The sequence below is a fragment of the Cinclus cinclus genome, chromosome 5, assembly GCF_963662255.1.
Source record: "Cinclus cinclus chromosome 5, bCinCin1.1, whole genome shotgun sequence".
NCBI classification, from domain to species: Eukaryota; Metazoa; Chordata; class Aves; order Passeriformes; family Cinclidae; genus Cinclus; species Cinclus cinclus.
This window is the reverse complement of record NC_085050.1, coordinates 70591870-70615123: the sequence shown is the minus strand read 5'-3', so window position 1 is coordinate 70615123 and position 23254 is coordinate 70591870. Positions and strand designations below refer to the sequence as shown.

The 23254-nt window shown below is 41.0% G+C and overlaps 1 protein-coding gene across 2 annotated transcripts in view; it reads left to right on the top strand.

The window, feature by feature from the left end:
* Positions 1-19990, top strand: part of SYNPO2 (synaptopodin 2) — a 71948-nt gene extending 51958 nt beyond the window's left edge. The window contains exons 3-5 of one of the 2 annotated variants that reach the window (XM_062494015.1): positions 3694-4463; positions 7516-9701; positions 19424-19990. In XM_062494015.1, coding sequence (XP_062349999.1) covers positions 3694-4463; positions 7516-9701; positions 19424-19990 — 3523 coding nt within the window. Of the gene's footprint in view, positions 1-3693; positions 4464-7515; positions 9704-19423 lie in introns of both variants that reach the window. The other variant, XM_062494016.1, reaches the window with a different exon arrangement.
* Positions 19991-23254: the final 3264 nt, after the last annotated feature.

Genomic DNA, 23254 nt, shown 5'->3' with positions numbered 1-23254 from the left:
GGGAGAAGTCACAGCTCTCTGGGTGTCAGTTTCTGCCTTTGTAAAATAGTGAGAGGGAATTTGGGTTTTCTTTGAAAATGCTTTGAGTTTCTCAGAGCAGAGAAGCTTCATGCAAACTTGCAAGCAGGCCAGCATTACTGCTCACTGAACATCAGTCTATCCCAATGCCTGCTCTGTAATTGCCAGCCGTTAATAAATGCAACCTGAGTTCAGAGCCACCTACAGTAAATCACATTCTCCCCAGACTGTGAATTCAGACAGGATGAACACTGAATTGCCTTCAGTGGGGGTAAGAAGAGGAAAAAAAGTCTTGAAACTCCCACACTCCTTGTAAGGACTTAAGGCTCCCCCCAGAGCTACTGCAGCTCCCTCTCCCAGGCAGGACCAGGGAAGGATCAGGATTCATCATGACAGCTACCAGAGCAGTGTCCCTGGAAAGGCTGAAAACAGGCATTTGTCTCTGTCTACCAGGGATGTCTACACAGCATGTGAAATTCCTCATGGTTCCTGCAACCTGCACAAAAGAGCTTTCCTCAAGTGCCTAGCAGTTCAAAGTGACAGTCTGCCTTCAAAACTAGATGCTCTCAAGGAGTGGTCATTTTATTTATAACAGACATTTATTTTACATGGCCTGCCTGTACATGTTGTCTGGGGCTGAGGAATGGATCTGTGTGACAGGATCAGAGAGACAGTGGTAGCTGAGGATTACAGCTTACCTCCCCCAGAGTGCACAGCTCCTGCTCCTGGTTCAGCAGGGGACCAGCTGAGTGTTCCTCATGTGATAGCTGCATTCTCCTGTTTTTAATTCACAACATGGCTATTGGAACTGCACTTGTAAGAATGGTATTTGTGGCTGACCAGCTGTCTTCTCTTCAGCCATAGAAATAGCTCTACATACTTTGACTCCTGCCTGTTGCTGTTCCATAACTGATATTTCAGTTGTCTGAAGGCCACAGGATGCTGCAGCTGTAAGGGACTCTCCATTGCCCCTGCTTGAATGCATGGTGAACAGCAAGGCATGTCCTGAAAATCAGAACCAAAATAGAGTGTTTTTATAACATAATTCAGTGTTTCATGGAATGCAACCATGTCAGAAATTTTAGGAAAATTGTAGTTGCTCAACATTCTGAAAGTGACTAAAATGTTCTGAAGAAATTCACTGTGAGAATCTTTAAATTTCTTCTCATCAGCTCATCTCTCCCAAATCCCAGCCCCTTCTGTCTGTATCTTCCCAGGTATGGGAGGATGGAGTGAAACACTTCTTTTCCCCTCCCACCTTGTTTGTGGGTACTATCCCTCTCAGCACTACTCCCAGAAGGATTTTTCAGGAAGTGCTTTAGCATCCTTTGAGAGCAATGAGAAGCAAACCCTTCCTTTCCTGAGTAGCCACTTGTTAGCAGCCATCTCAAGAAAATGCTGGAAAGCATGAGGAAAGAATAGTTTAAGTGCTATTCCACTGGTGAATTTTATATCTAAGTATCTTGCGTTAGCAGGGAAGAATATTTTCCATTGGAAAGCTCCTGGCTGTCCCTGAACTTTTTGCATGAAGGATACAATTTTCACAGGCATTAATTATTGACCTAATTGTGCTCTTACAAATCTTAGTGGGAGGAAAATTGGGCTTTTGAAGTAGTTTTTAAAATGCTACTTGGCCTTTGATGTCTACCAAAAGTTTTCCCAAAGCCGTGTAAGCCGCCGTGAGTTACTGACCAGCAGCAGTGCCCAGAAAATGCTCGGTTTACAGGATGAGAGGAAAGCGACACCCTGCAGGGCGGGCACTCCCAGATGCCTTGTGGGGGAGCATCTCCCTGGCCTTCCCGGCAAATGCTGAGCAGATGGATCCGGGAAACACGGAGAGAGGGGACAGACACTGAAACGCCAGGCTGCCCTTCTCACATCAGTGTTAGCAGCTCCTGGGCTACTGCTGAGTGTGGAGAGAACATTTCTAGGGGGAAGAAGGGAGTGCCCAGTGCATGCCGACATGAAATACACCATGTAGGGTGTAAAACATGAGCCTGCGACAAACCCTGCCGTGCTGACTCCAGGAGTTCTGCTTCCTTCCTGGAATTACACCAGGGCTGCTGTTCCTGCAGTGAGCTGGAAAGGCCTGAAACAGAAGCAAGAATTTGACAAAACAGAATCTGAATTGACAAAAAAGAAATCATGCCCGGTATTCTGCATTTTGACAGAGGATACACAGTTATGTCTATATAGAGTAGAAGTATATCCATACGTAGCAAGGGCCTTTTAAGGTGGAAATCTTTCTCTCCCACACATACACACAACCATTCAACTACCAATAAAGGCTAACATTTAGCTGGCCCAGCCCCCACTCCATATCTTACATGGAAATGTTTACAGATTTCTGTAATTTATCTGTGCTCGAGAGCAGTATAATTGATCATCCAAATAGCATCATCCGATGGGATCCAGCAGCAAGGAGCTCCCTAAATTAAAATCTGTCTGACCTTTACCAAGTCCCATATGTGGCGAAATGGATGTTACACATTTTGTGCTATTTGAGGCAGACCCAGACTGCCACAAGCAGTAAGCTGCATGCCTAAAAAGCAAGTGATATTGAAGTTTCTTCGGCACACTGACAGATTTATTCCTTCTGCTGTTTCTTCCAAGCTTTTTTTTTTTTTTTTCCTAGGGGGTTCTGAAGTTTCAGAATAGCCAGGGCTGCTTTTTTCGATTTCAAAATCTCCATGGTACTTGATATTAGTACTTTACTGGGGAAACCTACTGCTTTCCTCATTTGAAAAAATGCTTTGCTACCTTCTAGCAGATAGAAACTCTTAAGAACATGCTGCAGCCTTGCTGTACAGAGAAGATTTCTCATCAAATTAATAGTAGCCAGCATGGTCCAGAGTACTGAAAGAAGGAGCAAAAGAGTACACCAGGTGTCCTAAAAGCAGTAAATCAGCTTAACTGGGCCAGAGGAATCAACAGTTTAGAAAAAGGAGCTACACTGACATGTACTGTAGGTTTCAAAAGTGAGAATAACATTTTCCAGTTAGAAATATAATCTTTTTAAACAGGTAGGAAATACTGTATAGGTTCACTACACTTTTATGCTAGATCACTGGCATAGGCCCAGAATATCTCAACTAATCCATGATATATAAGGATGATGATCATCACAGGATCATTAATTTCCTTCCCTCTGATCCCTTTCCAGTACTTCTCTGTTCCTTAGTGAGTGATTTGGGACAGGAACCACATGTAAGGATGGTGCCTAAAAAAGTTGCAGTAGTGGCTACAGAGCCAAAACTGAAACACTCCTCTGGTGTCATGCAAAGTTAATTTTCTCACGGGCATGTGAAATATGAAGAAGTATAGTCTCAAATGTCCCAGCAACGTTTCTCTGAAAACCCTGTAATAGAAATGTGGCTGTGAAAACACACTGATATTGAGAATGATACAATTCCACATTTTAGGTTAGTAGTAGGGTCATAGTTCTACCAGTGGTGTGTAATTTCCCTCCTACTGGACTGCTAAGTTGAAGAACTTTGAAAGATACGAAAATGCTTCTATTTAAAACCTCTACATTCTCGGAAAATTCTTCTATTTAACTGAACCTGCCAGAAGGTGCCACAATTAATAGGGTGGTGAAATACTATGCAGAAATTGCTTTTGTAACTCTATTTACAATGGCTGTGCTAACAGCAGCTTAATTTCTTGAATGTGCAGATCCTCCAGTGGAATAAATGAAACCTTGAATGCTGAAAGAGAAAATGGGAACATAAAAATTGAGGACTACAGGGAGAACACCACACTGCAAATGAACACAGCGCAAGAGATACCCCATGGAGATTTATGCATCACAGAGATTTACAGTGGCACTCACCACGGAGCAGCAGAAAGCAACACACACTTTTCTGAAACAAAACAAGAGACCACACAAAGCCACAGAATTCCTCCTAAAGTGATAGGCACGCCCAAAGTGATCGTGACAGACGAGGCTGCTGTCAGTGGGACGACAGAAGAAAGGCCAGGCGCTATGGTTGAGCTGCAGTTGTCCCTCTCAAATGACGCACACCAGGCCACCAGCGCTCCTGCTGTGACTCTCTTGGGGACAGAAAAGTGCCCCCCTTCAAGCAGAGGATCCAGTGCACAACAGGACGAGAGCAGTCCCCTGATCGCAGTTCCCCTGGGTGTGAAGCAGGGCAACATCCAGTGGTCAAACAAAGTAGTCCACTTTTCTAGCAGCAAGGAGGTCAAGAGGATCCAAGGTGCAGCTCCATCTATCCCCAGGGTGGAGGTGATCCTAGACTGCTCAGACAGGGAGAAGGAAGCGTCTGAAAGGGGGTGTGTTGATTCTCAAGTAGAAGGAGGGCAGTCAGAAGCACCTCCTTCCCTCCTCTCCTTTGCCATCTCAGCAGAAGCCACAGTGCGGGGAGAAGACAGCAAGCACTCGGAAAAGGAGCACAGACCTCTCAAGCACAGGGCAAGGCACGCAAGTGAGTATGTCCCATCTAATCCTTTGCACTGCCTGGGGGCATCTTTTATAACTTTAGATAGAATTTCAGGATTTAGAATGCATTAGAATAAAAAAATGTTTAGAGATTTTTTCTGCAGTTTTCTAAATTTCCCTCTCTCTTTTTCTTTTAAATGATGTTTTTGTTCTCACTTTATATATTTTTTCAGGGTAATACAATGCTCCTGGTGATGAGCTGAGACTGTACCCATGCCTTAACTGCACTGAATAACTTTGCTTAGTAGAATTCCACTTTGAAATTAAGTCATGACTTTTTCCGATTAACAATTCTTACATCTCCAGAAAGGGATGAACTCTGCTGGTCTTCTAACTCATATTCAGTGGCAATCTGTAAAATATTAACAAAAAGAGCAAGTTGCTTGCACATGTCTAAGTGAATCCTGTGGGTTTCTCCTTTTATAGCAAAAGCTTTGCGTTGTCATTTGCATCATCTAAAACCAAAGCCATGCTACTGCTTTGAAAAGTTAATAAAAAAGTCTAGCAGCAAAGCTTCATGTTGTCTGCAGAAGAGATTTTGACAGACACCAGCATGTGTATAACTGTTACATGATCCTTTTGGTTTTGTCAGCCTTCTCTAGACTGTAAAGTGAACATGTTATTTCTCCTGACTCCCAGACCCAGAGGTCAGCTTCAAAATGTGTCCAAGAAGTTGACATGGAAGCTAACTTGCCACTAGGAGCCAATATTGATTAACTGGGTGTAGACATGCAATATTTATTAATTAAACTATTTATTTTTTTATTATTTTATTCATCTGGCACCTTTTCTCTCGGTTGCTTGCTCCTTCCCAACAATGTGAAGAATCCTGTCTGGGGATTTAGTAGCAGTATGTCAAAGGTGCTTGAATGTGTGCAGTGAGATACTGTAGCAACAAACTATTTCATATGCAGTGTTGGAACTCTTTTGCTAACCCACTGCTAATTCCTCTGGAAGCATATTTTTAGCATGATAACCATTTGTGTCTCGTTGGCAAGTGGATTAGGCACTTACTTATGCCTGAGTGTCTGTATGCAACCCACATATTTTGGGCATATTAAATGAAGTATAAAAGAAAAGTGCACATGCCTCACATTTTGGCTGCAAAGTCAGAACCAACTGTGGGACTGTGCCTGCATTTCTTAGGGAATTACTTGCAGTACCTGTCTTAAAAGGCAAAAGTACAAAGAGTGAACTACTTTTTACACGATAAACTCTTCTTTCAGGAAGAACAGAAGTCCTGTCCTTTTCCCATGTCAACTACGACAATCTCAGTCTCTTCTAAACTAGTGGCAGGTCATTATTCTTAGGAACCACTGATTTAATACATGATGATGATGATTATTATTATTACTATTGTTACTATTAACCTATCCACACATTAGAAAAAACAAGTTTCCAAGCATAGTGAACACTCTCTGTGCAGCAAATACTATGCATGTTTGCTGCAAAAATAGAAGTTACAATGCAACATTTAAGTCTGAAATAGAAAAGAACTTTTATTGTGGGTGTTTGATCTCTTTAGCAGGAATTTTCTCTGTAAATATTATTCAGATTATATTTACCTGAATAGGTAGCTCTCTAACACTAAAACCCATAGTTTTGGAAAATACCTTCAGTGACTATTGTAAGCAATTGGATTGTCACTGGACTGAGCCAAGGATTTTGTGATTTGGCTCTCCAACAAAAAAATATTAGAAATTGCTGGCTCAGGTGCCATGCTCCTTTCTCTTTTACAGATTCTTGTGAGGACCACTGGTCCAGCTGTGCAGTCATCTGGCATAATGGCAAAACTCCAATTGTCTTTAATAGGAGAAGTATCAGACTCCATCTACTGCCATGGCTGAAAGGATCATGGCTAGAAAACACACAGCATGGCTTTCTTTAATAAATTTATTTATGCCTGCAAAAGATACTAAATAATTTACCATTCTATTTTCTTCTATCAGAGGCATGTTTTTCCCTTGTGACTATTGATTTAGTGAGGGACAGCTTTAAATTCCAGGTTTTTTGAAGGGAGGAGCTATTGAGGCTGTCACTCAGTGGTAGAGTAGGAGGAAGTGAAGCAGCAGGGACATCACTTGACTAGCATTGCCCCATGAGGCACACGCTCCATGTCCCAGTACAAGGAAGCAGTCACACTGATGTCCAGTGCATCCATCAGCTTTGCAGCTGCATTTGTTCCTCTTTCACATGATCAGTAGTTAATGCTTTCAGAAATATTATCATTGATTCTCCAGTGAATACCCTTGAGAAGTTAGTTGAGTCTCCTTGGTTCTGTTCTTAAATGTGTATTCACTGTTGCCACATTTCCAAAATAAATATTCCATATACGTTATATCTTACAGAACATATATTTCAGGCAAGTGATGTTTGTTAAAAGACTGAAACCTGCTTTCATTGAGTACCATGGACAAACTCCCACATCTGCCAAGGGGCTGAAAGTTAATGCTAATATTTTCTGTGTATGCCCTTCTGGATGTATACTTGCTTTTAAACAGCTAATACACAGTAGAATACTGACTTTGAGCGAGTTTACAATTTACAGCACACCTAAATACCTGAAATAAGCACCTAAATGACAGAAGCTGCTGCCACTGTTGGACAGAATCTGCTCAGTTTCATTTGGTCTCAGATATTAAGCAGTTGTGGGTCTGCCTGGCTAGGAATGGCCGCTATGAGCTGAGGAACTTGCAGTCAAATACTTGGAAAATACCAGACCAGAAACAGGACAAATGAGAAAGTGTCACCTGTCTGTTGGTGCTGGGAATAAAAATTAAGACATATGTAATGCTCCTGTTGAGCTAAGAGACTCGTAAAGAAAGTGATGTAGCTTTTGAACTTGCATCAGTGTATTTCCAAGGAATGCTGGGTATGGAATTTATAACACTGTGAGAAAAACTTGAGTATAATGAACTTTCCATACAGAAAAAATGTTTTCATATTTAATAAATTTCAGCACAGAAAAATGCACTCGTTAGTCTCCTGGTAATTTCGTGGGCCACATGAATTTAATGTGCACTTTGTTCTTTCCACAGGGCTCCGACGAAGCGAGAGCCTGTCGGAGAAGCAGGTCAAAGAAGCCAAATCTAAATGTAAAAGTATTGCACTGCTGCTGACGGCAGCTCCCAACCCCAATTCCAAGGGGGTGTTGATGTTCAAGAAGCGCCGCCAAAGGGCCAGGAAATACACTTTAGTCAGCTACGGGACTGGGGAGCTAGAGCGTGACGAGGACGAGGGGGAAGAGGGTGAAGGTGAAGAGGGGGACAAGGAAAACACTTTTGAGGTGAGTTTGCTTGCAACGAGTGAGTCGGAAATAGATGAAGATTTTTTCTCTGACATTGACAAGGACGGTAAGATTGTGACGTTTGACTGGGACAGTGGTCTGCTCGAGGTGGAAAAGAAGGCAAAAAGTGGAGAGGAGATGCAGACGCTCGCAGACAGCACAGGGAAAGGCGCTCTCATGTTTGCCAAGAGGCGGCAGAGGATGGATCAGATTACAGCGGAGCAAGAGGAGATGAAGGCAAGCACAGTGCAGACAGAGGAGCACAGGGAAACCACCGTGACAGAGAACTTCCAGAAAGTGAGCTCTTCCGTCTATCAATCAAAAGAGGAGGAAACGTCAAGACAGCAGACCTCTGTGAAAAAAAGCTACACAGATGTGAGCCAGAATCACAGCAAAGTGGTACAACAAAATGGCTTTGGCTTAGCACCTGGCACGAGCCTCTCTTTTCAGTCCTCTGGAACTCAAAAGGCAGCATCTTTGAATAAAACAGCAAAACCCTTTCCTTCTGGTGTTCAAAACCGAGCAGCTGCACCATTTTCACCCGTAAGAAATATCACCAGTCCCCTTTCAGATGCAGCAGCACCACCTCCTTACTGCTCTGTCAGCCCACCAGCTGAGGCTTTCTACAGACCTGTCTCAGCTCCTGTGGCCAGCAAGGCTGCTCCACCTGCGTGGGCAGTCCCCGAGCCCACGGAACACATCGCGTCCAGAGATGAAAGGATTGCCGTGCCAGCCAAAAGAACTGGGATACTGCAGGAGGCAAAGAGAAGAAGCACTTCCAAACCTATGTTCAATTTCAAAGACGCACCCAAAGTAAGTCCTAATCCTGCCCTGCTGTCCCTTGTACACAACGCAGAGGGCAAAAAAGGGACCGGAGCTGGTTTTGAGTCAGGACCTGAAGAAGACTACCTCAGTTTGGGAGCAGAGGCTTGCAACTTCATGCAGACTCAAGCATCTAAACAAAAGGCTCCTCCTCCTGTTGCTCCAAAGCCTTCACTCAAGCTGTCTCCTTCTGCTGGTACTCCAGTTTCACCAGTTTGGTCACCTTCAGCTGCAGCTTCCAACAAGCCTCCTTCTTTCCCAGCACCAGCGTCACCTCAGGCAGCGTATCCTGCACCACCCAAATCTCCACAGTATCCTCATTCTCCCGTCCATCCCCCAAGCACTCTGGACCTTGCTGGTCCTTTCAAAGGGCCTCAGGCCAGCCTGGCGAGTCCAAACCTTGCCCCCAAGTCAACACCAGTCACCCCAAGCGCTGGAGAAACAAAGCCTCCCTTCGAGATGCCACCAGCTATGAGTGGGAAAGGAGCACAGCTGTTTGCCAGGAGGCATTCCCGAATGGAGAAGTATGTAGTGGATTCAGAGACTGTGCAGGCAAACATGGCACGAGCCTCATCTCCAACTCCATCTTTACCAGCTTCTTGGAAATATTCATCTAATGTCCGAGCACCTCCACCCGTCGCTTACAATCCCATCCACTGCCCCTCTTACCCTCCTGCTGCTACCAAGCCTTCCTCTAAGGCTGCTGCTGCTACCAAGAACACAAAAAGAAAACCTAAGAAAGGTCTCAATGCTTTGGATATTATGAAACACCAACCTTATCAACTCGATCCATCTTTATTTACTTTCCAGCCTCCTAAGGAAAGCCTTGCCATGAAGCAGACACTGAAGCTGCCCACTTCAAAGCAAACGCTGCCTTTACCTACCTACCTTCCACCTGGTGCTGGCTCTCCCACAAGGGCCCGGCCTTCTTCGGTGTACTCCGTGCCAGCCTACGGTTCCCAACCTTCGTTCCCGTCAAATGCCTCTCTCCCAGGGAATGAATCCTATTCACCCACAGGCTACTCCGCATTTTCTAAGCCAGAAACCACCACATCCTCTTTGTTTACTGCTCCGAGGCCAAAATTTTCAGCCAAGAAAGCTGGAGTCACTGCACAGGTGTGGAAGCCATCGGTTATTCAAGAGTAAACGTGGTAGCAGAAACTTAGTGTCCATTTTGCTTGCAGTCACTGATTTGCAGTGGTCACCTGGCACACGGACTGTGCCTGAGGTATTCCTTAGCTTGCTTAAAAATGTCAGATGTATCACCTCAAATCTGGGTCCAAAACATTTGAACTTTTTAAAGGAATCAAAACATCCAAAATTTTAGCACATTTATGCATTCTATCAGGTGCTTTATAGACACGACACCCTGAGATGGAGAGGTGCCATTGCGTGAAGTGAGCAGGACACTAGGTTTTTGCTTTAGGACTACAACAATAGAAACAGTGAGCAATATTCCTGGTATGTCAAAATTACAGAGAACAGCTTTCTTCCTGTCCCTCTCCCCAGCTGTATTCTAATTACCTAGGGATTTCAGGACTTTGGTGGTTGTTGTTTTGGTTTTTTTTTTTTAAAGAAGTGCCTTATTAACTATAGTAATATGTATTATTAACACAGCATAAAACAGATACAGTGTTAGACTCTGACTGATCATTAGCAGAATACAACTGGACAGACCTTTGGCCTGCACAGAGCCTCATGGAATTCACTCAGAACCTGTCCTGGCTCCAAGGTCCTTCCACAGGATACTGATTGATCAGCCAGGGGCTTAGCTTGTAAGCTACGTGGATCAGCTGTGATCCAAAATCATGAATTGCCTCTCTGATTTCACAGAGAACATAAGAACGCTATAAGAGATGCTGGAGTGTTATGAAGACTAAAAAGAGGTGGAAAGACAGCTGGACAAATTGTTTAAATTTTCCCATTTTGGGGAAATTTCACATCCCACATGCAGGCATATTTTCAGCCAGAGTTTGCCTTGAACCCAGCAAATATGAGAGAAGCCTGTAAACCAAAATTATTGAGTAGTCAGAGAGGTGAGCTGGGTTTTGCAGCTGCAATAATAATAATGCACCAGTTTCTTCTGAAAGCACAGTGACTGAGAACTGGAGGGCTATCTTTAGTGCAGAGTGCTGATTCTTGCTCCCAGAGTACTCTGTGCCACAGAAATTACCAGGAGATCATGATTACCACCTTCCTACTTGGCCTCTTATTTTCTCTTGGGCCTCTACAGAACTTCTTCCCACTTCAAATCTTTTTACTCTGGTCTTATACTTTTATCTTGTCATATGGGGGACTAAGGATTGAAATACTGCTACTGGGGAAAACTTCTGAGAGCCTGTGGTCTTGAAATATACTGTATAATCCTACAGTGAATATAGAGCAAATATTTGAGTAGTTCAGCATGACTTTCATCAGCATCATGGTGCTAGGGCTAAAACAAGTGCCTGTTTCTCACAACTAAGGGAATCAAAATCCATCCCAGGTGTGAAGCTAATGAAACATAACTCTGTGAATAAAGATGGCAGAATCTGTTGGTATATTTGTTAAAACTATCATTTGGCTAGTTACAGACCAGATTATGGACCTTGTATATCATAGCAGGGTTTGTAGAACTATCTGTCTAGATGAAGAAAACATTCCTAAGTATGAACAAAATCTCTGTAGTTTGATCCCATAATGGTATCTCAAACTGTAATCAAAGGTGAGAAGAATGCATTTGGTTGCACATGCAGAAGACAGGCTGAATTCAACCTCTAATCAAACCAATAAAAAAACAATCCCATGAATTTTGGACCTCCAAAATTCTACTCTCCCCTTGAAATTTTAGATTGGGATACTGACTGCGATAGAAGAAAATGACCAAGGGGTCCATCTTCCCCTTAAAATTCAGGAACATAATAGGAATTTAAGAGGGGGAAAAATTGGAAAACCCAAGAAATACTTATACTGCATTTACTTAGAAATAGAAAGTAGCAATATTTTAGTCCTTTGGAGATCTCCCTTCTACCTGTTTTCCACTGTCAATATCTGTACTTTTCTTCTATCATTAAACTTGTCCCTTTCCTCTCTGCCTGTTTGTGGCTTTTTTCTTTCATTTGGCTGCTGGTTTTTTTTTTTTATTTCACTTCCATGTACAGACTTCCAGTGTATTTTTTGGGGGAAGTCTATTCCCTATGCCAGCCTGTTAAGATGAAATCTCCCTCTCCTTCCTCAACCCTTTGCTCTTCCCTTTCCTCCCTTTTTCCCCTCTTTCCACGTTCAGTCTGGAGTTGCACACACTATTTTAGGTAGACTTTAAGACACCAGTATTTACTTGGAAAAAAAAGATCCTCCACCAAAGGTAAGTAGTCCTGTGAAGAGACACAGAAATCCAATCAGCCTCATATTGCCCTCCATGTTTTTGCTTAGTCTCCTCCTGCAAAGCACATCTGTAAATTATAATCATACTTCTGTGCTTGTTCACCCCACCACCAAAAGAATATTTCCCTAATGAGGAGCTTTCTAGCAGCTTTGTCCTTCCTCCAAGTGTTGATATCGATGCCTGCGGCTACAAGACACAGATAGTGCATCTATGCTGAAAAGTTAAATTTTGATCACACTTGGATTCAAATACAAGAATTTTATATGGTCTAGAACAATGACAGAAGGATTTCTAAAGCACCAGTAAGAGTTAAAAACAAAAGTCTTCATTAGTGGTCTTAACTCGGTTCAGATCTTTTGAAAATCTCATTCAAAGCCCAACTCTGAATTCAATTTCTCATATACACATCATTCTGCATGCATGGGACTTGGATCCAACTTGGCTTCAAGACTCTTTTTACTAATAAGGTAAGTCTTTATTAATTTTTATTAATATTTCAAAAGACTGGTTTACTACAGTAAAAAGGTTTATCCAAGACGTAATCTCTCGTGAAGCAGATATTTAGAGGAAAGCTGAGCTGCTCATTGTCATGGGTCTAGATGAAAAGCTAAAGATAATGTCGAACATAGCTGAAATGTCAAGGAAATGAATTGTTTGTGACATTTCACTTGGAAAGGGCAGTGAACTTTTCTAAGTGGTTTTCTGAAAAAGCTATTAGAATTATTTTATATAATATGGCAAGGCTGACAAGATGCAATTGTCACCTTTGCTATGGAAGCATATTTAACAGTGAATTTTAAGCCATCACCAATAACAATACTTCCAGTTTGTTCACATTAAAAGAGGAATTTAAGTGTTTTATGACTATTTTTACACACTTAATTACAGCACAGACTGTAAATATTATAATGCACCAGTTTTGATCTCATATTCTAGACAGCCTTTTCATAAAGACAGCTACCTCAATCAAGGGTTAATATACCTTAAATTTATGATTCAGTTGTAAACATCTTTCTATGAAACTGAATTGAAAAGTTTTGTTTTGGAGATGAGTGGCTTTCAGACAAAAAGTTAAAATTTCTGCTGCAAAAATAAAAGACAAAATTTAGTTCTTTAACAAAGAACTGTTGAACTCCTCCTCCCTTCTCTAAAGAACCACTCTTACCATGTCCCTGCTTGCCAAAAAATAATATATTATGAAACAACCAGAAAGATATTTCCATGAATTTTTCCTGTAGGAACATTTATAACATAAACATTATCATCTCTTACATGTAAGCCTCGTTCTTTTGCTTTCTGCTCTCATGAGGAAGAAACAAAAAACAAGAGGTTGAGGTACCAGCAGGCTCAAAAAAGAATAGGAGGTGTGGAGCTTGTTTGTGGTTCAGATAGAAAAATTAATGCTAAGTGGCAGAGCAGCAATTTTGAGAGAAAATACTTCTGGGATTAGAGGGAGGCAAGCTCGGGGGAACAAAACACAAAAAAAGAGTGCACAAGACAAAATACCTGTCAGAGGATTTTGAAACACTGAAGGTAAAAGAACAATCAGCAAGAGAGGCTCACCTGTTCTGCATATAGAGACAGCTGACTATTTCCAGACTTGTTGATTTTTGCTTTTTTTGTTGAACTCTGATAAAAGATTGCAAGCGGTTTTAAAGACAACTTCACACCAGATGATGTGATCTGGGAGGAACATTGCTTATCAAGTATCCAGGATGAGAGCTCAACAAAGGACCAGCCTGACCATCACGTGCTGCTGCTCCAGCTGTTCTGGAGTGGGGAATGCTCAGTACACTGTGAGGCAGGGGAATAGCAGGGAAGTGACAACAACTAACACTATGCAAAATCTTTCTCTTTTTTTCAGGATCCTTTTCCAGATTTTCTAGCTTTAAAATTCCAAACCCTTTGGTTCTAAAAAGATTCCTTCTTCCAGTCTTACCTTTTTACATGATGCAACTTTCTTTACCTGAAGTCAAGCACCCAGGATTCCACTGATTGCTTTGGCGGTTTGGCACGGCAAGTGCAAACCTTAATTACACAGCTTGGCATAATGCTATTTTATAATGACTCTCCTCAGCTTGGAATGGAAACACTGTACAAAGAAGAAACTTGACAAGATCTTCAAAACCCTGTGGATTCAGAAGCTCTGAATGGTTCACTGATCTCTTGGGAAAATACGTGAGCCTGGTAATTTCACGGCAGTCTTGGTGCCACCATCACAACTTCACAGTACCCATGACAACAACTGGTCTTCTTTTACAGTAGACATTACTTTTACAGGCCATTACATAAAGGAGTCAGAATCACTCAACAGTTATGTTTGACACGTGGTTTTCAGGCTGACTGCTTACTTAAGGAAGCACTTCAGGTTTTTATCATATGATTTAAAAAGTAGGGAAAATCCCAAGGCTCTATGTTAGAATTATCTCTACAGATGCAGACTCAAACTCTTCCTTGACAAGCTAAGACAAACCCTATGACAGTAATCTCGTGGGTTTCATATTTGCTTCTTTAAACAAGGCAGGCAAAGACTTTTTCTTTATGTGCTAATCAAGTCTCCAGTTAACCTCTACAGCATTTAAAGGAAAAATCTATTCCTGATTGTGCTCATCTTGACAAACTTTATAACTGCAGTGCATGCAAAACATCTGTGCAGGTTTCTCCCTTAGGCTGAGAAAACTCAGCTATGAGAAAATAGCTTCCTGAACTTACAGATTGACTACCTGGATGAAGGCTTCCTGTGTGGGGAGTTAATGTAAAACCAGCATTTTCAAACAAGAATCCTGATTCTTTTGTATGTTTTTAAGACAGAAATCTTAAACCAGAGACTACCCTCATAATTGCAGGCAATTAAAAGATAAGATGGTATAAAATAACCTGAAAATAACCAGGTCGTTTCTAAATAGGTGTCAAGACTGAACTGTTGAACAGATGAAGTGTTTCTCTTGATGTTTCCATCTAGATCTGAAACAGCAGATTGTAATGGTTTTAAGAAACATACAACAAACAGAAGAAAAGGAGGAACATTACAGAAGTAAAATACATTCCCAATCACGGGAGCACATTGGATTAAAGGGTGACATGGAACTCAACTGACTGAGAAGCAAAGAACTCAGCACATTTATATTAGGAGCAAAAGTTTCCATACAGTAAAAACCTAGGGCCAAAAAAAATCATTTTTTTAAAAAGAAAGATCCTTTTTCCCCCAAAACCAAAAATAACTGCTAGTGATTTGTGTCTTTGATTTGTGAGAATTCTACTTCTCAGAGCCTCACTATGCAGGTTGTTGTTGGTACATGGCTCCATACTGCAAACCAAAGCAAAGTATCTGGCATCTGGGTACACTTGGTTTTCTTCCTAGAGTACTGAAGTAGTACTGATGCAAGCACCTGACACTGTGTATACAGAATTATGAGAAAAAACATTATTAAACACTACTGTTTGGATTGCAAAGTGAGGCACTTGGAATTCTTGTTGCCTGTGTCAGCTTAATCCAACCTTCTTGGTTTGTGTGGCCAGAAATCTGCAATCATGTCATATCTGGCTTTTGTGCTGTACTCCAGCACAGGGGTGACCATCTGAGAAACAACTCTTTGCTGCTTTGACATCATTCCATGCTCAGCAGCATTCCTTACTCAATGCACACTCTTCAGAATGTGCCCTTCATACAGTATTATTTTTTTATGGATTTTTGCTGTTAGCACCCAAATAATTCAGAAGCCAGAGTTTATCTTTACACTGCTGCATTTTACAAATGAGTGAATAATGCATGGACTGAGCAGCACTGACACCAGGACACTCTGTGGCCCTGGGTGTCCAGTCCAAGGCACTTCAAGGCATCTCCAGAGCCCAGCAGCACATTCACCAGTTACTCTGTCAGTGTGATCCTTAACATCCCTCTGTGAGCATTAACAGCTGGTGGACTCCAGGTGGAATTCCAGAAAGGGAATCCTCAGTCACCAGCTATGAATTCCAACCCACAAAAGCATCATTTTTTACAATATACTCCTGTTTTAGAGAACCCATTATTTCCTAAATGAATCCTAAAATGGCACTGCTGGGGTAAAAATCCTGAGATTTCATCAAAATGCATCAGCACTGGGCAATGGTGCTTTAATTTCAGAGCTTTGGATGAGCTGACTTTCCACCTTCACTAGCATTGCTTTCAGGCAGCTTTTAAAGACCCAAAACAAACCCTGGAATACTATCATGGAGCCCGCTGTAACAGGGGGTTTGAACCCCCACAAACTTGTAGGAATGAATAAAACTCCCCTACCTCACAGGATATGGGGCTGTAAAATGAAGGTGCTCCTACTGAGCCATAAGGTTCTCAGTGCCAATGTTCACACACGGGACGTTTACACTGAAATATGGGACACTTCAGACACAAAGATTTGTGCCAAACCAGTTCTGAAGCAGGCAGTGGTACCACATCTCGAGGTAGAAAGGTCAGCAAAGAGGGCCAACTTTGTACTGCTAGCTGTGCAATATAAAATCCAGAAGGTGGCAGCAAATACTCTTCCTTACAAGAAATAAACAGTTTATTCCAAGGAAATCTAAGATGCCCATGTCCAAAAGTTTCAGACATTTGCTTTCTGTATGCATAAATTTACTGTATTTTGAGAACTGCATATGGATAAAGATTAAATGATAATGAAAAGCTGATTTTCTTTCATTTGCACAGGTGTGAAGTGAGCTAACTAAATAATTTATGACGAGTTAGCAACAATCTTGTTTTTTAACCGAGCAGGCATTTTGCAGTAATGAAGGCCTAATTCTAATAATTTGCTTTCCTCTTCTACCATTACTGGACAACTAAAATGGACTTTATTTTCAAAAGCAAAATTTTCCACAAATTTTGTCACAAAGCTTTAGTGAGGTGGCTGACAGTAACTGCTTCATTAGTTTGCATACAAATTATCAAAACAAGATTGTTCTCACCTGAAATAATGCCACATTTAGAAACAATCTGAATTTAGAATAAGTTAGATTCCAGTCCTAAAATTCCCTATACATTTTCAGAATCAAGCCCTGACAAGACAGCTTTGAGGAAGTCGGGATCAGGCCTGAACTATGTGAATCTAATCTATTCCTGGTCTCAGTACAGCCACTGACAAGGTTTTAGTTGTTAGACAGGTGAGATTCCCTCCCTGCCCCACCATTAGCCAAATTTCTTCATTCCCATTTTAGTCTACTCTAAAATATTTCCAGAGTTTCAAATAAAAATAATTTTCCCATTTTATTTCAAAACTTTTGGTAGTTGTACTATAAAATAGCTGTAGCATTTACTGCAGAGCTGGCAGCATTTCAGAGAGAAATTATTTTTTCATTACATAAAGTTTAAATAATGAATGGTTTGGGACAAAAAAAAAAGCTGTAATAATATTAACAATATGTCTCCCTTACACTCAGTTAAAAAGTGAAGTTCTTCTTTCATGTTAAAAAAAATGGAAAAGAAGAAAGAATTGAAAGGCATAAAAATTTAGTATTATTTATTTTGTCCTACATTTTCTCTAACTGCAGTGGCCATTAGAAAGCCAAAGGACTAATGAAACTTAATAACACTTGAACACTTAATAACTCATCATTCTCTGATTAAACTCTGTCAAAGAAAATTAGTACTTGCTTTATAACTGATGGTTACATCAAAAAGATACTTCCATAACTTGATGAACTCTGGAGATTTTCACTGAAAATCTGGACAGACCAAACAGTATCTTCATCTAAATATCTTGAAAAGCCAGATGTTTTATCCCACATTTGGTTCAGCAGTATCATTTCCCTCTGCATCTTTGAAATCCTACAAACTACTCACAGGGCTTTGAACTGGAATTTCCATTGAAAAAAGGGAACTTTTTTTGTCCTAGAACCCTCCTGAGAGGAGTTAACACAAGTAGACTAACGAGGTGGACCTGTTTGATCAACTTCTTCACCCCTCTCTGCAACCTTATCTTCTCAGTCGTTTTACATTCTTACTTACCACTTAATTTCTTGTGGTTTGGGTTATCTTAATAATTCCTAACATAGGGGTGTGTGTGGGTGGGGTTAATAATGTTGGGGAGTTTCCTCTCTGGAAATAGCTGATCATAGCTAAGAGGTGAAAGGATAGTCCTGTCATAAAGCATCATGAAACACCTCAGAACTCTCACGACATAACCTCTGAGTGTCACCACACTTTTTAAAAGAGATTCAGGCTAAGTATGACCAAAGTGACTGAAAATGCTGAAATCTGAAGTCTCTTCCTCAGTTTCCATCTCTCATACAGAAGGCTGATATTATAACATGACCTAAAACCTGAAGCAGTGGTCGATCAAGTTTCTTAAATGCAGCAAGATCCTCTGGCAGAAAAATTTAAAATGTGACATTTCTATGTGAATCTTTGCTTGATCAGCTATACCTTGAATGATCACACACCTGGCTGGCTGCTCTCTAGTTCATGCTCACAGGAAGCTCATTAGGAAAAGTAATGACATTAGGGCAATGTTGTTCAGATTAAATTCTAGCAAAGCCTCTGGCCAAAAGAGCCAGGAATTTCACAGCAGATTTCAGAATTAAAGGCATTTAAGCCTGAGGACATGAATCAGTGAGTGTAAACAGGTGAACCATGAACCATTTAGGAACCATGTTTGTAGAGGTTCTTAAGAACAAGATGATTTGTGTGGCACAGAGAGCAGGTCTGGCTTGGGGACAGGCTGTACCTGCTTTGTGTGCTGCCAAATGGCTGCTGCAGCAGAACCTTCTCACAGACACAGTTTCTGTTTCAAAGTGCTGCGTTACTAAGAAGATTAGGATTTGTCAAAAATGAATGGATTGCTCCTATAAGTGGGTCGGAATGTACTGAAATTCTGAGGGCATTGCCTTTTAAAGAAGCCAAAAGTAGCGTCATATTAAGGGAATTTAGTGAATGATTGCATTAATGCCTTTAATTGCTTGTGTTCACTTTTGTGCCCCAAAATGTGAAAACCAGGATAAGTCTAATAATTTTCAAGTAAGAAAAGCCTTTCTTAAAGGGAGATTGCCAAAGATACGCTCCTGGACAGATGTTCTAAACAGAGCCTGTTATCAAATAAATTAGGCCGTGCCTAATGTTGGAAAGAATCTTGTGAACACACACAGGACTGTCACAACATGACTCCCTTCTGCATTAAGAATGGTCTTTTCAGAGCGAGGGACACCATCTAAGTAGTGGGAAAGCTGCACAGTTGCTAATGCCACTATAGTTTTTCAGTAAAGGCCTGTCTTTGGTCTGCTTACTTTCCTCAAAAATTCAATTTGCTGTGTCTTTTTTCTTGTTTTATTTCTCTGCCCCCTGCCTTTCCAGTAAATTAAAGTTCTAAAACATACCTGTAGACATAAAAAAGGGGCTGTCAGGATGTCATGTGCCTAAAGCATATTTTTTTCTAGTTTGGAAGTGAAGAGAAGGGGCTTCCTTTCTTGCTGTTTAATAACTGTATTTGGTATTTTGTCTCCTTAGGGAAGAAGCAGTGGCCGCTCATTATCGCTGCCTGGGAGACCTTCCTCATTCATTCCTCGAGCCATGTCTCCAACTTCTCCTCTTGTATTTCAGCCTGCCCCTGACTACTTCAGCAAGACAGACACAGCAGCTGACAAGCCTGGCAAGAGACTGACTCCCTGGGAAGCAGCAGCCAGATCTCCCCTTGGCCTGGTTGATGAAGCTTTTGCCCCCCAAAGCATGCAGGAATCCATTGCTGCTAACGTGGTATCGGCTGCTCGCAGGAAAACGCTTCCTGAGCCACCGGATGAATGGAAACTTAAAGTTTCTTATGAGCCTCCAGCCCCAAGTGGTAGTGTAGCCTTAATGGGAGGGAAGCTGTCGGGGCTTCTATCACCCCAAAAAAGCTCCCTGTCTGCCCCAAGTGCCCCCACCCAGGCTGGCCCTAAGCTGCAGTATCCCTACTGCACTCAGCGCTCCATAACGGATCCTGATATAATGTCCATGGATTCCAGGTCTGACTATTGCCTGTCAACAGCTGATTCAAACTACAATCCACAGCCAAGGGGATGGAGGCGTCCAACATGAGCAGCTGAAGGGCCTGGGGCATTTTCCCTTCCTCCAGCTCAGCAAGCCCTAAGATTTGAGTTGGAGAAGGGAAGTTTCTTGCTGGCCTGGCAATCTCTGAAGTAAACAAATGAGGAGACAAAATTGAACGGAGCACAGTTTTCACATGACTGCAGTGCTAGCAGCCTCTAGAATAGACCCAGTTTTACACCTAAGATTGTTCTGTTTGTCAAAAGGCAAAAATACACATTTCTTGGGGTGAGGGGAGAGATGAAAGTGGGGCAATCCATGTACTTGATGCAAAAATCTAGCAAGGATGTAGAAAGTGACAGCAAAAATGCTTGCAGTTAAGCTAATGTGAAAAAAAAAGGTAAAATAAGGGCATTTAAAAAACAAGAAGTATTTTACAGGATCTTGTAGGTTTTCTAAGTATGTTTGACATGAATTCCAAGTTACTAAATATAGTCAGATTTGCAAAAGTTCTAATAGAAGTGGAAGACTTTGAAGCACTGGCTTATTTGCCATATGTTTTTTTACTGCATTTCTATAATGAGCTGAATCTATGACTATTCTTACTGTGGCAACAGTTAAAATACATCAGTGGCAATGGTACCTGAATCACCACAATATGTAGATACAGGAAATCATACAGTCACTCATTTCAGACGGATTTCAGGAGAGTTTCAATGAAGTTTTACATCTTGTAATTAATCTGAAAACACCAAGAAGAAAGGCATTGTTAATAGAGATCAATACCATGATACTTGAACAACAAAGGAGATGAGGAGTGTGTTTAAACTGGATTGCGAGTTATTTTTGTAATAAACTATCAAACAAGTCAGAGGCTGAACAGCCTTTATTTCTCTGTGAAATGCACTATTTGCTGAGCATTTACTGCTCCAGTGCCTGGTAATCCAACTGGCTGGGCAGTTACTCGTGTTTCTAAGGTAGCTCAATGTGTAGAAAGCTTTTGAGTTGTATCCTCAGTTGGGAAGACATAGATAAGTTGTTTAGCAAGGACAGTTCCTGCTCTGCATAGAAATTGGCATGTGACAGAGGGTTTCTGATATGTGGTGCATGGTGTGAGTCTAGGAGCAAATATTTGGGTGGTTGGCTATATCTAAGTGGTGTTGATGAATCTGAAGGGATGGTGAATAATTTTTGCTGGTGAGACATGCCTTGCATATGCAGCTTATTTAAACAGTAGAAATACGTGGCTAAAAATGTATGTATTCCAAGCTTCCTGGGTAGTTTAGATGTTGTTAAAGCATTAAATGAACACCCTGAGTTTTACCAAGTGCTGCCAATTCTCCTTATTTTGTGGGGAATTCTTAAAGGATCTGTCAAGCACAGTCAGCTGAAATTACTGCAGAAGCACTATTAACTATCCTTAGTTTCAGTAAGGCTGTCACTGTGAGTGAAGGGATTTGATTACAAAGAACTAAAACATATATGTGGCAAGAAAAAATAGAGTACAAAGCATTCCCATCTGCAAAGAATTTAATTTGCATAGCAATTATAAAATGTAATTGGTATGAAAGAGAAAGGAAAATTAAATCCAAGCTCAGTTGAGCTGGAACTTCCCCTAAAAGCAAAAAAATTAGAGGAAAAATATAGCCTTAATGAGTTTAAGTTGGCAGAAATTCTGTAGCCAAACAGAAATCTCCCTAAAATTCAACTGATCCTTCTGACGAGTCAGGAAATGAAGATCTGAGAGTGGTAAATCTTTAGAATAGGATCATATTGCTGTAGCATTTTACAGATTTATTTCACCATACAAATTTGCAAAAAAAAATAAAAAGTGATTTAGACAAATTACATGAAGAAGGCTGCCATGATATGCCTGAAAATAAGCCTTGCCTGGAGGGCTTATTTTCAGATCTAGCCCTATTGCCCTGGAAGTACATGCCAAATCTTCACGTAATTTCAGTTAAAATATAAATCAATTGAAATTCATTGAAATTTGTCATTCAAGGTCATCAAGGCCTTAACTAGTCAATAAATACCAGTGCATATGCATTTCACAGAGGGCCTGCATTTTGCAAGCCCATGCTTCTTACGTATTTTGCTGACCTGTGGTCCATATTACAATAACAAAACAAGTTTGTATTTTCAGGTCAATTTCAGGCTTCTGTTTTTAACTGTTTCCTTTACATCATTAAACAGAAAACCATATTAATGAGTTTGCATTCAGGCATATTTTTACCCAACACCATTATTTTAATTCTAAGAAATTAGACACCTAACTTTTACATTCCCATTGAAACTAGTGCTGTGAATTCTGAGGTCATGCATCTACCAGAAGCAAATGTGTGTTTAATTTTAAGGTTCATGCAATTAAAAATTGGCAAAAGTGTTGTTAAATTTTGATAATGGATAATGCAAAAAATGTTATGATAAAAGGTGATCTTGGAAAGGCTTTAATGCTGTGATCACATGGCCTTACAGGAAAACATTCTCTTGGATGAAGCCCTAATTCCCCACCCCAAATATGCAAAAGCATGGAAGTGAAGAATTTTAGACAGGATCACTGACTTTCTGTCAACCTCCCTAGAATAAAAAAAAGTGCAGCCTTATAATTTCATTATATTCACAAGTGGGAATTAATCTCTGAGTACTTCTGTGAACATGAAGATTCCTGACGCTGAGTTTCATGTGGCTTTGTATCTTATCGTAGATTAATTTGGGTGTTTAATATGTCCTACTCCAGAATTTTTTTCCCTCCTGCTGAGGATTTCCTAGCTCTCTTTTCGATGTGGTTTCTCCCATATCTAGTATGGAATGAGTTCCCAGTGCAGCATTTCCCTCAATAGCAACACTGGTACATGGATCTGGCCTCCCTGACGCCGTCTATTTTTACAGAGTCTGTGGGCAATGGATTGTCTCTGAGATCTGTTCCTCTGCCACAAAGAAATGGAGCTAATAAACATTTTTGAAGTTATTATGGGAGGGTAGACATGAGGGCAGGCATGCAGACAGATCACACAGCCTTGTTTAGAAGAAAACCAGATTGAGACCATGTAGTGATTTTGAAGAAAGCAGTAGGCCCATTTATTTCAGTAAATGAAATATTAATGCATCAGAGCTCTAGAAAGACCCCACGGCATTTTCCACTTTCTGTCCTTAACCCCATTCCTCCACTAGCAAAGCATCTTTCTATCTAATAGTTGTGACTTGTGAGTTCTGAATATATTAATGCAAGTATTTCATACATTTGCTTTTGAATGCACAGATTGCTCAGTAAATGTGAGGAAAAACTTCTCTTGATATTTTAAATCGTTGGCT